General features: G+C 35.3%; 1 protein-coding gene across 3 annotated transcripts in view; it reads left to right on the top strand.

Moving 5' to 3' along the window:
• LOC5572566 (bumetanide-sensitive sodium-(potassium)-chloride cotransporter) overlaps positions 1 to 20,840 on the top strand; it is a 46,423-nt gene that overhangs the window by 9,099 nt on the left and 16,484 nt on the right. For 2 of the 3 annotated variants that reach the window (XM_001654032.2, XM_021848865.1), the window contains exons 2-3: positions 2,190 to 2,608; positions 19,633 to 19,729. In XM_001654032.2, coding sequence (XP_001654082.2) covers positions 2,331 to 2,608; positions 19,633 to 19,729 — 375 coding nt within the window. In that variant the 5' untranslated portion in view covers positions 2,190 to 2,330. Of the gene's footprint in view, positions 1 to 2,189; positions 2,609 to 19,305; positions 19,556 to 19,632; positions 19,730 to 20,840 lie in introns of those variants that run through there. The other variant, XM_021848866.1, reaches the window with a different exon arrangement.

Genomic DNA, 20,840 nt, shown 5'->3' with positions numbered 1-20,840 from the left:
AGTAATTCGTGCACCTCCACTGGACTAGTAGCTATAAGGAATGAAAATTATCTGTTATTTTATGAGCCAAAGGAATGTAATGTGTATGTATGTAGGTAGCCACCATCCTAGCTTGAGTCTTGCTCTGCATGTTATTCCACTTAAGGTGAAGATGAATCGAAGCCATGAATCTAACTGCTCAATTTTTCATACTTATTAATTCTATTGGGAAGATATCAATATTGCAACGCACAAGGATCAAACCCATTATATTTGCAGTTGACAAATCCTAGAAGCTATGAAAGGCAACCTTGTAATTAACCTATCCTATGTAAAGATAGTTTCAATGAGCTTTTAGTTTTAACAGGGGAAGTGGCCAATTTGCGCTGTAAGTAAAGCATTACACTAAGGGGCTGTCCATGAACCACGTGGTCATAGAGGAGGGGGGCTGTGGCTAATGATCACAGCCCAAGCAAAATTCCTTTTTTTATATACACACTCAATCTGTTCGGTAAAAATAACTGGGTTTTGGAACTACCGAAAAAGTTAGTAAACTAAAATAAAATGTCAAAAATCGAAAAACAGAGATTTTTTACTGAAATTTTGCAGAGAGCTTTCTTTTTGTATCATATATTGATAAAAAATAAAACATGGTGAAATTTGCTTTTCAATTACGCGTGGTGACAGTTTTCATTTTACTGACTTTTTCGGTAGTTCCAAAACCCAGTAAAATTTTACCGACCCCAGTAATTTAATATAAGTGTGTATATGTGCAAAGGGCCACAAGGACGGAGGGGGGCGGGGGTTCCAAAAAAGTGTGTTTTTATTACTTTAAGCTGTTTGACGCATTTTAATTTTAGATAACACTTGAACTCTAATATAAAATGTTAAGAAAATTTAGGGGCAAATTTGAATAGCATTTCTTAAAGAATCGTTTTGGAATTTTCTTGTATTTTGTTCGATAATAATAAATTTTTCTTCACACATGCAACTTGATTTATAATTTTTCCACATAAGCCAAATGCTCTTGAAACCTTCAAGTAGACATGTCATCACGAAGAGAGGGGTTCCTGAAAATTAGTCAGACAAACTTAAGTATCTAAGACTCAATTTCACTTTCAAATGTCACATTGAGGGCATTCCAGCCAGCTGTAACATGTATATAACATGTTAACATTGTCTCAAGAACAAGCATTTTCATCTAAGTCACGCTGCCACTCACTTAACGCCTACCACAATTTCTCAGCTGTCGTCCATTCGAGTCAGATGAAACTCAGTAGGTAAAAAGTTCAAACTATGTGTCAGCAACAAACAAAAGTTCAGGATCATCCCACTAGAAACAACTTAGAAATTACAATGGGAGGAAAGCGGGTGGCAGCGTCTTATATGAGGCCTGACTGTACAAACGAATTTTCAGATCGGCCATGTTAAGCTCTATACAATTAGTTATTTAAATATATTCCAGGAAGAATTATAGGGCAGAGGGTTTAAAATTACATTTTGAAGATGATTTTGAATGAATTAGATAGATAAAATAGAATAGAAATAGCTTAGATATTTTATATAGTTAGGTGAAGGTTATAAAATCACGTTTTATCATATCATGAGCAAGTGATTTGTATTCGTTTTGTTAACAAAATATCAATAAATTCAACTCTCCCTTACTCAATATTTCGTATTCGAATATCAAGTTAGAGAACCATAGTAAAAGTTGGTTTTCGAAGGATACAAACTCTAGTGGAATTAAATGGTAATAAATTCGTTTTTTTTTTCATTTACTTATAGGTATTCTACTAAACAGCTCGAAGATTTATAATCAGAGTTATGAAGAGTTTACTGTAATAATTTTACCAACTCGTCCGCTAATGACAAATTTTTAAATTTTGTCATTATTTCTACGGTTTCAATCTTTTCACTATTCTTCATTGTTTCATTTGAATATAAATATCGGAGTGTAAAAGCACATGATACTGTTTAGAACGTTCCTTTCTGTAATTCCAAACACTGCCACACTTCAGAACAAATTAATAAATCAACAAACCAATGGAATGCTCATCACTCATCATCTTGTCACCCGGCATTACGTGCAAGAACCGCAGCACGACATGCTTTCTAGAAAACTACTACAGGTATTCCGTTGGAATCTCGTGAACGGCGGAATTGATGACTCTACTTCACGTGTATAATAGTACCATTCCTTCCCTTCACAGTTCAACCCCGGTAGACACCAGTGGGGATGTTGCCTACTTTCTGAAATCGACTCAACGGGTGCATTCGGAGTCGAAATTTATCGTTAACGTTAAAACCCGGCGAGAGTTGACCATTCTAAGGCATCGACGTCATCGAACACAATGAAACTCGATCGTTTCACGATAACTCGCATAAGCAACAGCATTCTGGGAAGATCGAGCAGCAGCAACAAAAATAGCAGCAACAACAACAACAGTAAAAATGCCGGCCAGAACGGTAAAAGTTTCGAACCGACGGCTACTTTCACCATTCACGAGAACGGAACGGGCGCTAACCTGGGCAGTGACTCAAGCACGGTGGTGGACTTCGGCGGTCATACCGTTTCCTCGGTCGCTTCCGAAGGCAGTGAGCGGCGCAGTAGCTTGTATCATCTGACGAGGTAAGTTGCACGATAGGGTGCCCCAGAGAACATTATTTTATTTATTTAGGTACTTGTTGTTACATTAATTAGTTTGATAAAGCATCGTTAACGATGTTACGCCAATTTACTCGGTCCATGGCTGTGTCGAAGTTGGGATTTTGACCCACGATCTTCTGGTCTTGTTGCGCCTAATCGGCCACCTCGCTCGCAGTGTTCCACGCCTTCTTGTACCTACCGTATTCGACGAGGACACCAAAGCTGTTATCCGGTAGTCTTGCAACATGCCCTGCCCAACGCATGCTTCCGGTTTTCGCCACCTTCTGAGTACAGGGTTCGCCGTAAGCACCCGTTGTTCAAACACTCCACGTGCTGGCAGGTCCTTTTCCAGCATGTTAACCAAAATTTAATAAAAAAGCATATCTTTGATTCTTTAGTTGATGCCTTTTCGAACATTGATTTTTCCTGGAACACCCTATCGCACAGGTGAAACACATGCTTCGGACGGTTGCCGTTGGCTCAGATAGATGTTCATCTGCGCACACCGAGCGATCTGAATTAATAAAAGATTGCGATCTACAAGATTATCGTGGGTGAAAATGCAGCTCGGGGTGTGTGCCGATCTCGGCTATGAGACAATTATGGAAACATTTACACGATGAGCACATTGTTACGATCCAATTTTTCAACTACGTCGCAACTGTATCAATGGATTTACGCCATCGATTGATAACAATGGGGGGGTCCTACGATGATAAAGATCATCCGAAGGAGGGGAAGGTTGATTGACACGATTCGATGCAAACTTCTATTGTTTAGCGCACCTACACAGAACCAACTAAGTGGGAAAGAAAGGATATGGTAATATGGGATAGTGAATTTTCCATACGGTTATTTTCCATATAGTATATGTAATATATGTATTCTGGGTAACATTAAGCAATTATCCTAACTTGGACCCTGCTTTACATGTGGAAACGCAAGGCCTAGCAGAACCAAACTAAACGTTGTGAGCGTAAATTTAGAGAATACGAATGTCGTTTTTTTAATATTTTAATTTATATCATTCCCAACATTACATTCATTTCTTTGTTCTGTGTTATTAGACAACACTATCATCCTATTTTGGTAAAACAAATTTAAGATTTTATTAACATTTTGTTAACAACATATTACATTTCATTTGCCTTAGCAGTTCAGATTTTTTACAGGTGAGTTGATTTCACCTGTTAATAGGAGAAAAAAAACACGTTTTCAGTTTACTTAACCCAACTTAACCTAAATATATAAAGCATTAATCGTGGCAATAGAAGATTGTAACAATTTTTGCCTGAAATTATGTATTATTTTATTTGACATTTGTTCCAATTTTTCAACATTGGATATTCTATGTAACTCATTGGTACTATACTAGGGAGGAAGCTTCAGAATCATTTTCAAAATTTTATTTTGAATCCTCAGCAGAGCTTTTTTCCTGGTATTACAACAGCTAGTCCATATTGGTACAGCATACAACATGGCTGGCCTGAAAATTTGTTTGAATATCAAAAGCTTGTTCTTATGACAAAGTTTTGATTTTCTATCAATAAGGCGATAGAGACATTTTACATATTTATTACATTTGGCTTGAATGCCCTCAATGTGATTTTTGAAAGATAAATTCTTATTCAGTATGAGCCCTAGATACTTAACTTCATCTGACCAATTTATTGGAACCCCTCGCATCATGACAACATGTCTACTTGAAGGTTTCAAATAAAAAGCTTTTGGTTTATGTGGGAATATTATTAGTTGAGCTTTGGAAGCATTAGGAGAAATCTTCCATTTTTGCAAGTATGAAGAAAAAATATCCAAACTTTTTAGCAATCGACTACAGATGACACGCAGGCTTCGTCCTTTGGCGGAGAGGCCTGCACAGCTAAAAATATGTTGTGAATTTAAGTTTATTTCCATGCACATATTTGGAGCATCAAAATAAACCTAATTTTTAACGATCAATCCATTATTTTTTAATCGAATTCACTTTAAATTTACACGATCATATGATATTGAAGCACTTTTAGTTAAAAACTGAATGTATATTGATGTAAGTTTACGTGATGCTGTAACAACACACAAATTTGATGTATTTTTACAGTAGACTGCAGTTTACATCACATTACGCAGTTTGTTGAAGGCTCGTCAACGCGAAAAAATCGTACAGAATGATTTGTTTTATACGCTTTTTGATGAGTTACACTTCACTGAGGCCTTAAGTTTCCGTAATATGAATCAAAACGGTAGTTTGATGATCATCTCAACATGATTTGGACTTTGTTATCAATAATAAGAAATTATTTTTACGTCCCATCAAAATGTGATCTTCTGCAAAGTTGCAAATGACGAGCAGTTAGAGGACTGCACACAATCCATATAAAACTTCAAATGGCGTGTGCACAACCAAATTTCTGACAAATCAGGGGCGCAGAAACTTCAAAATTTGCATCTGTCCACTCTGCACCCATGAAACGTTAAACAAAAGACATCCATCCTCCTATTTCGTTCACAGTATGGTCCAAAACACATTGGAAAACAAAGGAAAACGGTTTAAAAAATTACAGATTGATAAAGTTAAAAAAAATATGGATAAAGATTTTATTAATCAGCAATTTTCAAAGAAGGGACATTTACGGTTTCGACACAATTCAACTATTATCGGCAACCAAATTCCAAATGCCAAATACACAGTATTTTTCTATCAAAACACGCAAATAAAAACATCCAGACGATTCTTAGTTCTGTCAGCTTCTCACTGACGAGATTTCCGGAAGTGAAGACAATTTCGCCAAAGATGTCATCAATTCAAATGAATACGCTTTAAAATGCGGCTGATTTGGAGCTGCTGAAGGAAAGCTGCCAAAAAAGGAGACTGCTGAATAGTCACACTGATAAGAGACATTCGGATTTGTTTCTGGGATACTACCAATGTGTTTCAGAAATCAATTCAGAATTGTTACAAGACTTTTAGTGTTGTTATTAGAGATATCTATAAATAAGTTATAGATAGAAGCATCGGATTAGGTCCTGATTAATCTCTGAACAATTTTCTAATGTATTCTTGGAATGATTCCTGATTCAATATTCGTAGGAATTTCTCTCAGGGGCCTTCCTTAGCCGAGTGGTTAGAGTCCGCGGCTACAAAGCAACGTCATGCTGAAGGTGTCTGGGTTCGATTCTCGGTCGGTACAGGATCTTTTCGTTAAGGCTAAGCAGCCACTCTTTAGTTTTGGCAGCCATATTTACTTTGCAGCTCGCAATTTCAAAGTGTTAAAACTCAGTCATCAAAGCTCGTATTGATTCAGGAAGGTATCACTATGTGCACTTATATGCAGAAAGTATGCTGATACTTTTTCAGCTATGTCGTTGTAAACTCAGCTGATTTTTATTGATTTGCAATTGCTGGATGAATTAGCCACAATCATTGACGACGGGTACAAATTTCAATGACGGCCTACTTCGCTTTAAGGGAATTTCCTTGACTTTCCTGGGCATAGAGTATCATTGTACCTGCCACACGATATACGAATGCGAAAATGGCAACTTTGGCAATAAAAGCTCTCAATTAATAACTGTGGAAGTGCTCATAAGAACATTAAGCTAAGAAGCAGGCTCTGTCCCAGAGAGGATGTTAATGCCAAGAAAAAGAAGAAGAAGGAATTCTGAAAACAAATATTAGGGTACTGGGGAAATCACAAGATTAGTTAGTGGAGAAATCAATGTAAGATATTTTTTATAAACTTTGTTGTAATACCTGGAAAATATTCAAAACATTCCACTTTATGTATTTCCGGTTAAATCCCTTGAACGTATTCAAAATTACCATATTTCCCAAATCTGAATATGATTTTGTGATGATTTGTTTCAAACATCCTTATAACAATTTTAGGGAGAAATTCTGATTTTTTTTAGATCTGAAAAAACCTGTTTATTTTTCTAAAGAATAAATGAAAAAAAAATCTATAGCAGTTCATAAACAAATCTGATTTCTAAAACGTGTTTATATGTGTAATTTCCTATCAAGTTCGAGATGACTAAATTTCTTAAAAATCTATAGAAGGTGTCATCGTACACTTCTTTTAGGAATCCCTAAAAATTGCCCAGTATGTAACTTCATGATACAATTCCACGTAGTTTGAAATTTGATTGTCTGAATTCCATAGATAAGTTCTTGGAGGTGTCTTGTGATAAATTCTCTGATAAATCTAAGATAAACTTATTAGAAAAAATCTGAGATGCAATCATATCTTATGATGGTGCTAAGGACTGGGTGCAAAAATTCCAGCTACTCCCAGGAACATTTTCTAAAATAAACTATTAGATTCGGGTAACAATCGTATTTTGGACCCCCTAAGGAAGTGGTTTTAGTTTTGTGTTCCAATTAATTAATTGCACAGCGTAACCAAGTTAAATAACATGCCAAATTGTAGAGTAAAACTTCCCCTACGAGACAAAAATGCTCATACGGTCATAGGATCCAATAAACGTCGAAAATAATTTGATTGTGAATCATTGTTTTTCATTATTTTGGACACATCAATACATTTTGGACCCTCAAAGTATATATTTTGGACACCCGGCATTTTTTATCGTTTGGCGATAAAGTCCACGACACTGGTTGTATAATATGCTTGCCCATAGTCTAATCATTCGATTGACAATGGAAAACCGAAGAAATTCTACGAAATTTGAAAAGAAAATTTGTTTACATTTGAAAAATTTCTGATGGCTTCAATTTCTGCGTGTAACGCGTTGTAACGGTTGCATGGATGAACCGATTAAATAATATTAATTTCAGATAAAATAGACACATTTTCAATGTACAAACGTTTGATGCAAGTGCGGAATAGTCCTATGTTTCCAAATGGCATGCGAATTGAGTTGGTCTTTCATTTTAAACTGGGAAATTTGCAGGAAAATTGCCCAGGGGATCCAAAATATATAGGGGTCCAAAATATATTGGTTACCCTAATTATTGAAGGAACTTCTTGAAGAATATAAAGAAAAAAATCTATTGGAAAATAATAGGAACCAAAAGAAATTTGTGTAGGTATCCCTTGTCGTATTACATGACGAACTATTGATATAATTCCTGGTTAAAATCATTTTAAGATAACCTAACAAATGCTTGGAAAAAACCTTATGAGTTTCAGACTCTTTTAAGTAACAGATTCTTGGTAGATTCCGTGCAAGATCAATTGCGAGCTGTTGATACAACTTTCGGATGATTTCTGGTAAGATCTTTGGTGAAAGTCTGATTTTTAGTTTGACTCCAAGAACTATTCAAAAAGTTATCGTGACGCAATTTAACATACACATGAGTACTAGTGTGGGACAAAATTTATATTCTCGCTCCAGTCCACTTTTCAGATTGCATTTAGGTCCCATAACAACTGTACAAAATTTCAGCTAGATCGGAGAAACTATATTTTAGCGCCAGCCGTTCAAAGTTTGTATGGGATTAACTATGGGAAAACTTACTTTTGCAAAGAAAAATCGCCAGAAGTCGCCCATTGACCTCTATAAAAATTCTGAACACAGAACTCGATAGGTATTTTTACGATCAAGAATATTGCCGAAGACCGCGAAACAATCCGACACTTGTGAAAAAAGTTATTCAATGAAAACCTATTGGCAAGGCAACGTTCCCGAGCAAAGTCGAATAACAACCGCATAACATAGTGATAACAAGATGTACATCATGATTTCATTTAGTTATTTTTTGTTATCAGTACGAAGACTCTTGTTATCAACGAGTTTTGAGCTGTCAGATCGAGGATGCCACCGACGGGTGAATGACGTCAAATGTTTGTTATCATAATTCGATCTTTATAACTAATTGATAACATAATGAGTTATCAATTAGGAAAACTGGCCGGATAACAAAACTTGTTATCAATGTGTTTTGAATGACAACACAATGAGATATTTATATGATATCTTTAGTATAAACTTTTGTTATCGCGTTTGTTATGTTGCCTGCTTATTCAACCAAAATGAAAACAAACTTTGTTATCAAATGCTTGTTATCGGATAACACAACTTATTATCTTTTTGTTACCCAACTTTGCTCGGGTTGATTAACACGTAAAGGAATAACAATAATAACAAAATCGGACAAAATTTCCGAATAGTCTATGCTTAATAACTTTTTTCACAAGCAACGGATTGCTTTGAGGTCTTCGACAATGTTGTTCATCGTAGAAATACCTATCGAGATCTGTGTTCAGAATTTTTATAGAGGTCAATGGGCGTCCTATGGAGATTTTTCTTTGCAAAAGTAAGTTTTCCCATAGTAAATCCCATACAAACTTTGAACGGCTGGCGCTAAAATATAGTTTCTCCGAACGAGCTGAAATTTTGCACAGTTGTTATGGGACCTAAATGCAATCCAAAAAGTGGACTGGAGCAAGAATCTAAATTTTTCATATAACCGTGTCTCAGGCTAATGAGTACATGAAGATCATCTTTTTAAAAATTCAAACATAATATTACTCTTACCATCTGTAGCAAACCATTCGATACCCTATCACCCCCAACCCCCCGCCCACCGCTGTAGCAACGCCAATGATGCAAGGAGCTATTCATCTTGGTAAGATTTGTAAATATTGTAAGAAATGTTTTATACCGCTCGAAAACTTTCGTTCTAAATATAAAAACTATAAAATTTATGTAAAAATATCAATTTGATTATTTCATTTAAAAAAATAACACGATTCGTATGTATTATATACACAGCCAAACAGACGCTATGAATAAATTGCTTTGAAAACCAGTGTTTGTCTTTCTTGCACACTAGCACCCTCTAGAGGGTATATACAGGTCAAAGTATTTGAAGGTGATGTAGCCCTAGGCTTCCCATGTTTGCATGATCGACGTAACTACCAGCACTATCATTGCTGGGAAAAAGCGTTTTTGTGTTCCTGGCTACATTTTTGCATCTGTTAACAAGTTCAGTCATATAATCTGTGCATTTGCTGTGAAGTGAAATTGAAATGTTGACTTTGAGAGATTTTTGTTTGATGTCATGCTTTTATCGGGTACAAACGTATACATTATTTTATCCGTCAGTTTGATGAACGATTATATGCATGAATTGACGTAAACATCAGGCCACTGTCATAGCGACCTGTATTATACGTTGAATTATCCGAACAAATAGTGGACTAAACGTATGTTTGTTTGGATAAGTTAGTGTATATGCTCATGTCAATCTGTTTTCCTCTAATAATTTAAAATATTTTCGAACAAAGAACTGTTCGCATGTCCAGCAACCCGAGTAAAGTTGAATAGCAAAATGATAATAAATATTGTTACCTGGTTATCATCATTTGATAACTGATTTTGTTATCGTCTTGGCTGAATTAGCAGGCAACAAAACAAAAATGAGAATTCAAATTTGTTTGTCGAACAGCAAAGTAATAGTAAATTATGTTAATACTGAGTTCAAGTTGATAACTGAATTCACAACACCATATTTTTTTGTGGTAATAAATCACGTAAAAAAATTGAGGAATGAGTGTTTTGGATTAAACTTACGCTTCAAATAAATTTACGAAATTTTGTATGACGAAAAGTCAATTTTGTTTATTAACACACACTTTGTAAAAATGGTTGATATTTTGTAATCAACCTGTTATCAATAATGTCTGTCACGGATACAATGATAACCAATTTTGTTATCATTCGGTTATCATTGATAACAGAATATCAAGTTGATAACAGTGATAATGAAAGTTGTTATCATTTTGATATCATCCAGTTATCCGCCTTTGCCCGGGAAGTGTATCATCAGCACAGAGTAAGGAATGGTAATAGTAGTAGGCTTGAGATTTTTCGAAAATCACGTGGCTCTTCTAATACAGTAGTTTAAAATTGTGAATCTCATCAAGTAGCCTATGTTGGGCACATGAATTTTCTAAATTAGTAGTGTCATTGAAGGCTGTAAATGCGGGAAATAAAACATTTTTCTACAGTAGTTTTAAGTTGCCCTTAGCAACGGGTGTTTTGCTATTTTCAAGGCATTTTGCCTACAGCATCAATAGGCGTGAGTGTCACTGGCTCCGCTGACTGTGATTTGTTTCGCTTGCCCACTGTAGTGTGAATTTCAGAACTTTTCCCAACTCTGCATCAGCTAAAAAATGCATAGCAATGAAACATGTATTTTGGTCAGATTGACGCTAACGTCGACAATGCGAACATGGGCAGTAGAGTCACATGCAAAAATACTAGTGACATTTACTTGTATTGTCATCCGTTTATTGAAAATGAATCAATATTCACGTATGCAGCGTTGCCAACCTTCCAGATTTGTCTGGAATATTCCAGATTTTTGAAGCCCCATTTTACAAAAATCTGGAAGATCCAGATTAACCTTTCAGTCGTCGCGCGGTTTGCCACCGTCAGAACCACCACGCTGCTGTTGTGAACGAAAAGCGAGGTTTTTTCAGCAGTGTTGTACAAAATACAACAGCGCGACGACTGAAGTGTTAAATTATAAATGAATTTGTAAGGTTTTGTAAATAATTTGTAAGGTTCTCCATGTACAACTTAAACGATCCAGACTTTTCCAGACAAATTTCCAAAATTTTCCAGATTTTTGAAAAAATGACTTGGCATCGCTGATTGAATGTAAACATAGCTCAACGTCGCGTTTTTTACTCTCCGACAAGTGAGAACAGAGTCGCAACTACGCTATATTTTCAATATGACCGTTGAAGCGTGTTATGGATGCGAATAAGAGAGTTGTGTCTGTTTGTCTGTGTATTTTAAAGCACATGGTACTTATACCAATCATCTTCCCATTTCTCTACCAACCTTTCTGCATGGATTTCATATTCAGTTCTCAATCGCATACCAATTATGGCAATAGTGGGAACAAAAAGGGCAATAGTGGGAACAAAAAGAGATTTTTCTTATTGTTTCACTAGACTATAATGGCTTATATTCACAGGAATGATTAAACTATTTGTTTTTGATGGTAACTAAACCTTGAAAAGAACATTCGTGCAATAAGCTTCAAAAAATGAACATTTGAAAATTTTGCCTCACATATATGTCACCTTCTTAGCAGTTGGCTAAGGGACCTCCGTTACGAAATGTATGTTTTTACCGGATAAACTGTTTCAACCGATGAATGTATGTTACCTAATGAGAACAAATGAATAAATTTAGCTGGTATGCAATCAATTCTACTGTTTTAAGTTGGAAATCGTGTTATTTCCACTATGTCGATAACTGGTACAAAGAGTGTATGAGAGCCCAATTATGGCAATACTCTGAAGGCGGTTTGTTTACATTTTTTGATCAGTAAAAAAAAAGAAGTAAAGCTATTTTACGGGTGACTTCCACGACGGGACGGTTCGGTAAGGCATTATCTTCATGTTTTGTACTCAATTACTAAGATTTTTCAATCACACGTTCGAAAACGTTCGTGAGCGGAAGATGCTAATTTCATGATAGAGAGGGGTTTTCAGCGACACTCGATTTTTGAATTTTTCCTCTTTTTTCGTTAAAAATTGGCACTGGAAAGGTAATGTGAGATCATTAATGCTGTTTTGTATCATAATTTGCATTTACACTACATTTTGACTTCTTTTTCGAAAATAAATTTTCTCCCATGAACCCATTGCAAAAAATTGATTTAACATCTATTTAACCCAAAATATTTGGAAAATTTTATGAGCGATATCTTCATTACATATTAGCGTTGCATTATCATTCGCTCTTTATGGCGTTTGAGTTCATTTCGTGCAAATATTCGATAGTCCATAATTGGTACACTTTTATGTCGAATGCTAGGAACGCTATTGCCATAATTGGTACAAAGACATCGCTTTTTAAAATCCATTTTTAGAAGCTTAAAGTCAATTTAGTACTAAAACTGTTTAAATCAACAGATTCGCAAGGCTTTAAACTAGTAATTGACACCAACAAGTCATGCTTGCGTTTTAGAAACGCGGTTACAACTTGATTTTTATTACTACTGTTGACATATTGCATCCATAATTGGTACACCTACCCTATGCAAAATTTTCGCACAATCTTTGTAGCAGCTTTATTGCGGTATATTTAGCGATCAATCTTGCGATAAGAGAGAGACTAGTTATCAGCTACAGTCAACGTTATGCGTTAAGTGATTTGTTTAAGCGATCATCAAGTAGATGTGAGTGTGTGCCTCAAACACACGATAGTTTAATTTACAACTTCCGCAAACCTGTGAAACTATACCTACATTCTTCCCGCCTTAACATTTCTGCAAACATTGTTTCATTTGGGTCGCGCCTTCCTTACTTCTGCAAACCGGTAGAACTAGATTGATGATTTCGCTGTTATTTCGATGCCATACATGAGAACATTACTCTCGTAAAACGAGATGAATTTCGGAAGTAAGACACAGGGCCTTTATATATTCGAAAACGTAGAAGAGAATTTTTATTATATTCCACCTCTCATTACGGGGTAAACTTTACTGTTTTAATGCTGAAATTATATTCAAAATAAACAAATCGATAGATCGAATATCGAGGTGAAATCGATCATATGTTGACCGTTTGTTCTAAAAACAAGTCTATATACTAAATTTGATGTCTCTGAATTCGAAAATGCCTGTCAAACTCTTACCAAATCAACATTTATGGATATAATATGTTATTAATTAAATTTTGAGAATACTGCGTTAAATGCGTTAATGTAAGCAATTTCCAAATGAAATTCACAATGTTTAATACAAATTCGAAACGTCCTACTTTTCAATTTTATTCCTCAGCAATTTTTGACCCTCTTAGGGACAGTCCATAAAAAAATCACGTGGTCATTTCTTCGGATTTTCAAACCTTCATCTCATTCGTGGTCTTTTGTCCACACAAAAAATAAAAAAGCTGTATAAACCATGATCTTTGGTCAAACTAACCTATTTCTCTCCCACCCTTTAAATAATAATTTTATGCATTTTTGCCTCCCTACAGTAGCGTAGCTAGGAGGTGCGGTAAGTGCGATCCGCACCGGGCCCCGCGCTCTTAGGGGCCCCAAAATCGTAGTGCGAATGTCTCATAGTAGGTATTGAAAGTTCTACATAACTTGTTGGAAACTGATATTTTGAAAATGAGCATTGCAAGCATTGGCTTTGGAGAAGACTTGGATCAGCGATGTACAGAGGTCTCTTAATTATCCCTTATTTTCAAAATGCTAAGTTTAGAGTGGGCCGAGAGGACCGTGGCTTTGGGACCCCTCTTTTTAAGGGCATTCACAAATATTTGTTTTGCAAGTTATTTTCATCGTTGTAAGTTCGACAGGTTGCACGCATGAGAGAGCTAAGCCTTATTCTATCTAAACGCGGCTCGGATGTACATACTCATTGAACTTTATTACGGCGCTGAATTCATAAATATTTACTTTATGAATTCAGATTTCCAATCAAATCTGCCCAAATATGCAGGCCTCCGTCATTCATTTTAGAAATAGGGCAGAGTTTCTCTCAATATTATATACAGTTAAAGAAAGGTGTAAACTTTCTTTAGATAGGTATTAACGTTTGAAATATTTTCAAAATCATAAATTTTGTGGAATGAGTAAGTCAAAAATTTCTATTTTTATTTACTATTTTTTTTTATTTTTTTTTTATTTGGCTGTTGAAAATAATAATTTACTTCTATTTCCGAGATCACTCGGGAGGCCCAAGATGGGGAAAAATATTTGAAAATATAACAAAAAAAAAATATTTTACGAATTTTATTTTTATTTTTCTTAACAGTGACAAAAGAGTAATGAAACGCTCTTCTTGTTTTAAGGTTGTCCTTAGGATCGTTGTTCCAGCGTTCTTTTCTTTGAACACGTCAATATCCCACCGGTGGGGCAAGAGTTCGAATCTAGTGTGGGGCAAAAGTTCGCTGACTAAAACACAAAATATCGATCCTTTAATGACAGGCATACCTTACACCAGCCGTAAACTTAAGTTTAACGAAAAATACACAATAAATTTTCATCAAAAAATTGCCCAAAACCGAGTTAATTGTAATATACTCAAAAATAGCAGTTTTTCGCAAAACTAAGAGGAAATGTAAAATTTTGGTGACAGTTTTCACACGATCAGACAAATTTAACTAAATTTGAAGATAATATGTGGATTTTAGGCAATTTGCAAATTTTTCCGTGATTTTATACATGGGTCGAACTTTTGTCCCGCTGATTCGAACTTTTGCCCCCCTATGGGCCAAAAATAGTTTTCAAGCATTTATGCAAAAACTAATACACCTCAAAGCAACCCTATGATAGGCCTAGAAACTCCATTACATAAAATATTGAAAAAGATTTTATCTTCAATTGGTTCCATGCAACGAAAGTTTGACCAAAAATTACAATATTTACGTCGAAAAACAACAAATAGCCATAGCTTTTCCAAATCTCAATCGATTTTTATGATATTTGAAGTGAAAGTGTCTTACTTGAATAGCATTCGAACCACTATGACATTTATAAGATTTGTTTTGAATTGAGCTAGAAATCTTAAAAAGAAACATTTACCCCACTCGAACTTTTGCCCCACTTTACTCTATTTGTATCAGCCTTATATCAAAATCAATCCTTTATAGAAAACTACATTTTTTTCTTCAGCGTCTTTGCTATAGGTAGAGGTATCACTGATTTGCTAAGATTGTTTTAGGAATTTCTCTAAGAAATTCCTTTAGGTATTATTTTTTAAATCATCCTAAAATACTTACCAAAATCATCAACATTTCTTCTCGGGTGCCCTTAAATCATTCATCAGGATTATTTGAACATTTCTCCATATATTTTATATTTAATTATGTATTTTACCAACACTTTTTAATTAAGTATCTTCAGCGATTCCTCAAGATTCCTTTAAAAATTTCTTTAAAAAAACTTCTGAGAATTCGTTTAAAACTCCTTTCTAGAAATGTTCAAGAATATCTGAAAGATTTGCTTCGGGTGTAAAACCGCTATAACATAGTTATTATCAATATAGCTTTCCTATATGGACGCCAATTCACTAGGGGATTTTAAAATTCCGAATATTTCTATCAGATTTTATCTAGGATTCTTCAAGAAATCCTACAGGAATCATTTTAGGAATTTTTCATGGTCAACTAAGAATTCCATTGAGGAGACCTAATGTGGGCTTCGTAGCAGTGCGGTTAGTGTCACCGAGGCATTTAGCCGCATCCTGCTAAGGAGTGTGGGTTCGATTCCCGCCTCAGGCCGAAAAACGTTTCGAGAGGAATGTTTTCCGACTGTGCCACTGGGCGTTGCATGCTAGTCCGTTGTCTAGTGTGGTGCTTCCTTCAAAGGGCAAATAGCCCACTGGAAGCATTAACGTGTAGTGTCTTTAATGACTTTCAAGCTGGTAGTGTTTAAGTGCATTGAATATAGGAACTTCAGAGGCCTCTAGACCAAAAGAGACCAGACAGAAACCAAAAAGAGAGTGAAAATGGACCAAGCATGAAACAAAAAACAACAATCATAACCTATAATGAACCAGAAGATAGAAGTTTATAAACAAGTTTGTTTCTTCTTGGGGACGGACCTGGTGTAGTGGTTAGAACACTCGCCTCTCACGCCGATGACCTGGGATCGAATCCCATCCCCGACATAGTCACTTATGACGTAAAAAGTTATAGTGACGACTTCCTTCGGAAGGGAAGTAAAGCCGTTGGTCCCGAGATGAACTAGCCCAGGGCTAAAAATCTCGTTAATAAAGTCAAACCAAACCAACCAACCTTTGTTTCTTCATCATAGAATCAGCCTAGCAATTGGGTCCTTAAAGCTCTGTCCTAAATTTAGTACCAAACGGTGAAGTTTAGGCCAGAAACACATGTTTACACAATTTTTGAATGCTTTTAGTTGGTTTACGACCAAAAAACATTGTTTTACTTTAAACTCAAATTTTGGGTGTATTTTGTTTTCCGTGTCCCTTCATAAATGTCAAATAGGAACGACCCCAATGTTAAAAAGATGAGCCCCTGTGGCGTTTTTGCCGACTCAGTGAATGTCAAACATGATCTTAAGTGTCAAAATTCAATTTAAACATCTTTTTTAAATTGAATTTTAAATGTGATATAACCGTTATTTGAACAGGAAAAATTGCTAAAGTGATTGTAAGAACATGCTGTTTCGTCTTATTAAATTAATACAAGTTTTCATTTAGAATTTTAGGACCCTGTTCATCTTATTATGTAATTTCTTGTGACATTATGACAATATTGGTCGTATTACTATATACGTATTTTTAGGAATTTCATGAGAAGTTAAGTATTTTCCCAAAGATTCAGAGATTGTTCCGAAGATTTCTACTGAATTAATTAGGTGATTATTTTCCGTGAAATTCCTCCAAGGATTTTCCTAAAGAATTCCTCCAAAAAAAATGTTTCAAGTATCTCAAGATTATAACTTGGAATTTTCCAACAATAACCATAGGAATTACCAAAAAGATTCCATCAGGAATTTCTCCAAAGATTATTTGTGATACTTTTTAAGATTGTCCTAAGTTCTCCAGAATTTTACCCAGAGATTCTTTCAAAGATCTCCTTAGTATATCCTCCAAGATTTACGTTTAGGACATATTCAAAAAATCTGAGTGAGTTCTCCTAAAGTACTGTAGATTCACTGTAGAAATCGGATGAAGGATTAGTAAAAAACATAACTGGAGGAACTCATAGCATAGACTTTAGAAAAAAATCGGGGTCTCTGAAAGTATTCCAGATGAAATCTCTGGACAAGTCACTAAAAGATTCCTTGAAGTTTTCCATTGAGACATGGGAGACGAAATTCTTGAACAATTTGCTTGCGCAGCCTGTTAAAGTCTTCGATTTTTTTTTCTGGAACCTGTAGAATTTTGCATTAGGATTAACTTCAGTCAGAATTTGAAAAAATGGCTCTTGAGACCATTTTGATTAAAATAGAGACTTTTGAGACCTTTGATCAAAAATAGAGACTTTCAATAAAATATACCAATCTAATGAATAATACCAATTTCTTCATGTCAAAACTGTTAAGTAAATCTGTATGTACAACAACTTGAATATGGAAACATGAATAGAATAAGCATAATTTGGACTATGGTACAAATAAAATTATGATCGTCGATGAACAAAAATCATCGGTTACATGTTGAAGGTGTGTGTGAGTTATTTAATAAAAGGCATATTTTGCATATCTTTATTTTAGGGGCCCCCAAATGAACCTCCGTTCCAGGCCCCCAGAACTCTAGCTACGCCACTGCCCTCTATGAATGAAAATCACCATTAGAAGGATGATATTGCCCATTCTGGTAGGATAATTTATAGACTACTATTTTGAGAATAATATAATTCAAGAAACACGATTTTTCCTTAATGCAGATAACTTTTTAGATCAAATTTGATTGCCTGTCCAGTTTTCGTGAAAGTTTTAAGGCATAACATTGCAAATATTACATTTTTCAGTATTTTAAATTACTAAAAGCCTGAATTTAAGATACTCTCCTTCAGAAACTTAAAACCACTACGGAAATGGTGACTGGTTTGACTATAATTCTGACCAAAGCTCAAAAATTGCACGCTGATTTCAGGGTTCCAATGATTTTTTTCATAAATTTCCCATTCAACTAAAAAGTTATTATTTTTTTAGTTAAATATCCCATTTAAATAAAAAAAAATATGTTTTTACAGACAAAACTTACCTTCATGTTGATATTTTTCCTTTTTCTTATTATTTTTTAGGCGAAGATAAATCGAAGCCAAACATCTGTTTTAGCTGAAAACTTGATCGATCGATTAGTCACTTTCTGGCGGTAACCGATCGATCAAGTTTCCAGCTCCAACACGATTTGTGCTCTTGAAAATTTGAGGTTCTGTTTCGATTTATCTTCGCCTACTCTAAACGAATTAAACTTTTTCTTTTTTGTTTATATCTTATGTGCTTTTTATCAGTTTTCCATAATTTCTGATATGTCTCAGAATGATGAATGAAAAAAGTAAGGCAAGGAAACACATTTTCATGAAATCATGATTTAGTATATCATACAAACGATGTTTTCAACCGTGATATAATCGAGAAACTACTGTATTCGATGCTCATAATCTTGAAATAGGTAGATATGATATGAATTATTAATTACGAATCAATGATGATTTACAATAATTACTCATGCTAGTGAGGCTCTGCTAATTTATTGATATCAAACTTCTGGAACATGCATCTGTATATGACGACCTTCATCTTGTGCTAAATATTCCCCCCAAATTCGATTTTCAGCAGCATGATAAGACCAAACAGATGCTGATGCTGAAGAATTGTGATGAAGATGATGAGAATTGGCAGTTGCATCAATCTGGTTCCGCAAGTTTGCGGAAATTGCCATCTCCACATACGCAGCGAACCCAACCAGTCGAAAACTCCATATGATAGCTTACGCACACGCAGCTGAGCATGACGAGTGCATAAACGTATATCACTTAGCGCATAATATTTGCTGAAGCCCCTTGCGCTGATAACAGAGCATCACCATCAGCCCTGTCTCTCTAATCGGGATTGATCGCTATCCCACATTAAAGCTGTTACAAATCTAATTGCAATCATCGGTCAACGCTTTCCGAATCGCGCGCGCGTGAAACTTCGTGTAAACTTTTCGCGCGCGCTATGACAGGCTATTGCTCATCGAGCAGCATCTGAGTCGTTGGGAAACTATCTAAGGGAGACAAGCCTGTCTGTGACCAGAGGTATTTAATCGGAGTGAATATTAAGTAGCGTCTGATATTGCAAATCGAACGTCTCGCGCATCTGATCTCGTGTAATTGTGCTCCAGGAGAGGAAAAAAATGAAGCTTTTCCAGTCGTATGGACTGTTTCAAAGTGATAGATCCATTGGTAAAAAACAGCGACAAAAACGAGGATCTGTGATTCTAGACATCGGAGCGTTTGTGTGCAATGTTACCAGGTGCTTAATCGGGATCGTTAACTAGTGCTTGTTTAAGACGTTTATCTCATATGTTCTGTATTATTGTCTGTTCACAGGGAACCATTGCCGCGATTAGAATACTATCGAACATCGAAAAGAGGACTTAAAAGACCATCTATTGGTGAACTGCATGGCGATAAGGACAGGAAACCAGTAAGTATAGTTTATGATACTAAAAATGTATTAGAATATGTGGAGAATACTCAAAACTAGTTTGATTACATTTTTTTTTAATTTAACAAGAATTACTTGGAATCTTAGGCAGAAAGTTGTGAACGAAAACATGTATTTAGAAAAAGTAGTATTTTATCTACAGTTGTGTTCAGAATAATCATAGCCGCATCTTCGACGGGCGAGGGGACCATGGCCCCCAGATCCCCCACATTTTAGGGGCCCCCACAAATCACGACGAATATTTAGCATCAATCAAAAAGAATCAATCAACGCAATCAGTACGTTTACACTATTTAAAATTGCATACGATTGAATGTGATTCCGTAAATCCAAAATAATGCAAATGAACTCAAATATAAATAATTAAACAACGTATTAGAATACTCAGAATGGAATTTTGTTGACTCCTGAGAAACAAGAAGATTAAGAATCATTCAAAAACGATTTGGATAAACAAGTAAAGTGACATACTTTTGCTAAAATTCCTAACGATTTTCTAATGTGACTTTTCCAACAGTAACGAAACAATAAGAGACCGAATATAAACCAAACAGGAAACAGAAAAACAAAACGTAACCTTATAGGCACCAACATTCAACATAGAATCAGGTAAAAATTTTCTAGTTGTTTTGTAACTTTTCTTAACATTATGACAGTATTACTGCTTTTATGTATTTTTCATAGTTTTCTCTAGGAATTTCATTATTCCTAAGATTTTCATAGTTAGGAGTTCATAAAGTAATTATTTTCCCGTGGAATTCCTCCACGAATATTGTCTTTTATGTCCCAAAAATATAACCTTGATTTTTCCAAGGATGACTATAAAAAATACACAAAGAAATTCCATCAGAATTTATCCAAAATGCTTTTAAATATTTTCAAAGGAAGTCCTAAGTCCTTCAGATTTCATCTGGTTATTCTTCTATCGAATTTCATAGTTTATACTCCAAGATTTCCGTTTGGAACATCTTTGAAAAACCTTCGTAAGATCTCTTAGGGCCGATTTCTTCACCTTCGCTTAAGCCGTAAACCACGTTTACCCATACGATTAAACCAGGTTTAAGGCCTAAACGTTGGTGAAGAAACCGAC

This window comes from Aedes aegypti, chromosome 3 (genome assembly GCF_002204515.2).
Source record: "Aedes aegypti strain LVP_AGWG chromosome 3, AaegL5.0 Primary Assembly, whole genome shotgun sequence".
Lineage (NCBI taxonomy): Eukaryota > Metazoa > Arthropoda > Insecta > Diptera > Culicidae > Aedes > Aedes aegypti.
This window is presented reverse-complemented; position numbering and strand designations above follow the sequence as displayed.